At 34.4% G+C, this 1,637-nt stretch overlaps 1 protein-coding gene across 1 annotated transcript; it reads right to left on the bottom strand.

The window, feature by feature from the left end:
• Positions 1–23: 23 nt before the first annotated feature.
• Positions 24–578, bottom strand: LOTGIDRAFT_167657 (hypothetical protein; the record flags this gene model as incomplete). The annotated part of the gene is made up of 1 exon (XM_009065154.1): positions 24–578. One exon carries the CDS (start codon positions 576–578, stop codon positions 24–26), a length of 555 nt encoding a protein of 184 aa, XP_009063402.1.
• Positions 579–1,637: the final 1,059 nt, after the last annotated feature.

Genomic DNA, 1,637 nt, shown 5'->3' with positions numbered 1-1,637 from the left:
TACGTGTGAATCGAAGTTGGCTTTTAAACTCCTCTAAAGGGTGGAGTTTTAAAATTTTCTTCGTAAACTATACCATCTAATATTTTAATCATTCGTCCACCGGCTTTCACTATTTCTTGAATATCGACCAATGTTAATACGTCGTGACAGAAACCATTTCTGAACCTGATTTTAGTGCCAGTTTCCTTTTTACCTATTCTATTCGTAAAACTGATTTTATCTTTCGCTGGTATGGGTTGGAAGAACATGTTGGTAGGATATTCAAACCAGACTTTTAAAATAGCAGTTCTACGTTTGAATTTCTGCTCATTAAAGAGCTTAACAAATTCTTTATTTTCTTCTTGTCGAAATGGTCTACCACTTTCCGCTCTCGGATATTCGCTGTCTAAATCCGACATGGCGGAAGCGTACAAACAGCTAGCATCAAAGGCCATTCGTTTAGTACATTTTATTTTTTTAAGTTTCGAATGAACCTCCGTTTTTTCTTTTGGGTTAGCACTATATTCTTTGAATAAATCAATTATATTATCACTTGGTGTTTCTGTGTATTCCTTTAATATATTACAAATTTCATCCATTTTATTCGTTTCAAATGATTTTCGATTTGCCGAAACTCTTCCTCATTTAATACTTTGATAAAATATCTTATAAAAGGGTGAGTAAACTTTTTCTACGTTTTCTTTTTCGGTGTGTTTCGGAACCATTCTAGTATTTTCATACCATTCTTCTTCAACCATTTCTTTATCGTAATGATATAATTAATACCAACCTTTTAAAGATAAACTAGATGATTCATGTTGATAGGAACATATGAAATTAATATTTTGCAAATAATTAGATTTCGGGGAAGGGAGGGTTTGATTCTCCCAAATGTACAGGCCTAGGGTGGAGCAGACACTTTATTTAGAAATTAGGATTAAGGGTCTTGATATTGGGTTTTCTTCTGTTCTTATTCTGATCTGAAATTAGAAAAAATAACTCGCCCGATGGGCGAGAAGTATAGTATCTGTTATGTGCTGGTTGTTTATAGTTTACTATGAACAATATTATCATTTAAGTTCTTATTTTTTGAATATGCAACTATCATTTTCTGCTTATAGACATGGGGGAATTTCTCTTGAAGGCTCTTACAGTGGACATGAACTATCTTGCTTGCTCGATTGCTGGTTGTATTAAACGGGACAACAAAGGGTGCTATTCCTACATTATGATGAATATTTAGTCCTATAGGTCTCGCTGTATTCAATGTCTCAATCCAATGGGCTTCCCTAGATGACGGAATTTGGTAGTTTCATCTTCGGGCAAGTCAATTTCTATACGCTCAATTGGGATTAGGGCGAGATCGTCTATTGAATGGTCGTCGAGGTTGAAATGATTAGAAACAGGCTTCTCTTTCTTTAATTTGATGTCTGACCTATGAGCATTAAAGCGAGTTCGTAAATTATTCTTAGTTTCTCCTACATATTGTTTGCGGCATTTCTTGCATGAAATTAAATATATTACATTCGAATGTTCACATGTTAGATGTTCCTGGATCGGGTACCTTTTATTCGTAGAGTTGCTTACAAAATAATGAGTTTCTGATATAAAGGGACATGTTTTGCATCTACTGGACAAACATGGAGCACTTCTTAAAC

The sequence above is a fragment of the Lottia gigantea genome (genome assembly GCF_000327385.1).
Source record: "Lottia gigantea unplaced genomic scaffold LOTGIsca_68, whole genome shotgun sequence".
Taxonomy (NCBI): Eukaryota; Metazoa; Mollusca; class Gastropoda; family Lottiidae; genus Lottia; species Lottia gigantea.
The sequence above is the reverse complement of the archived record's forward strand: the minus strand, read 5'-3'. Positions and strand labels throughout refer to the sequence as shown.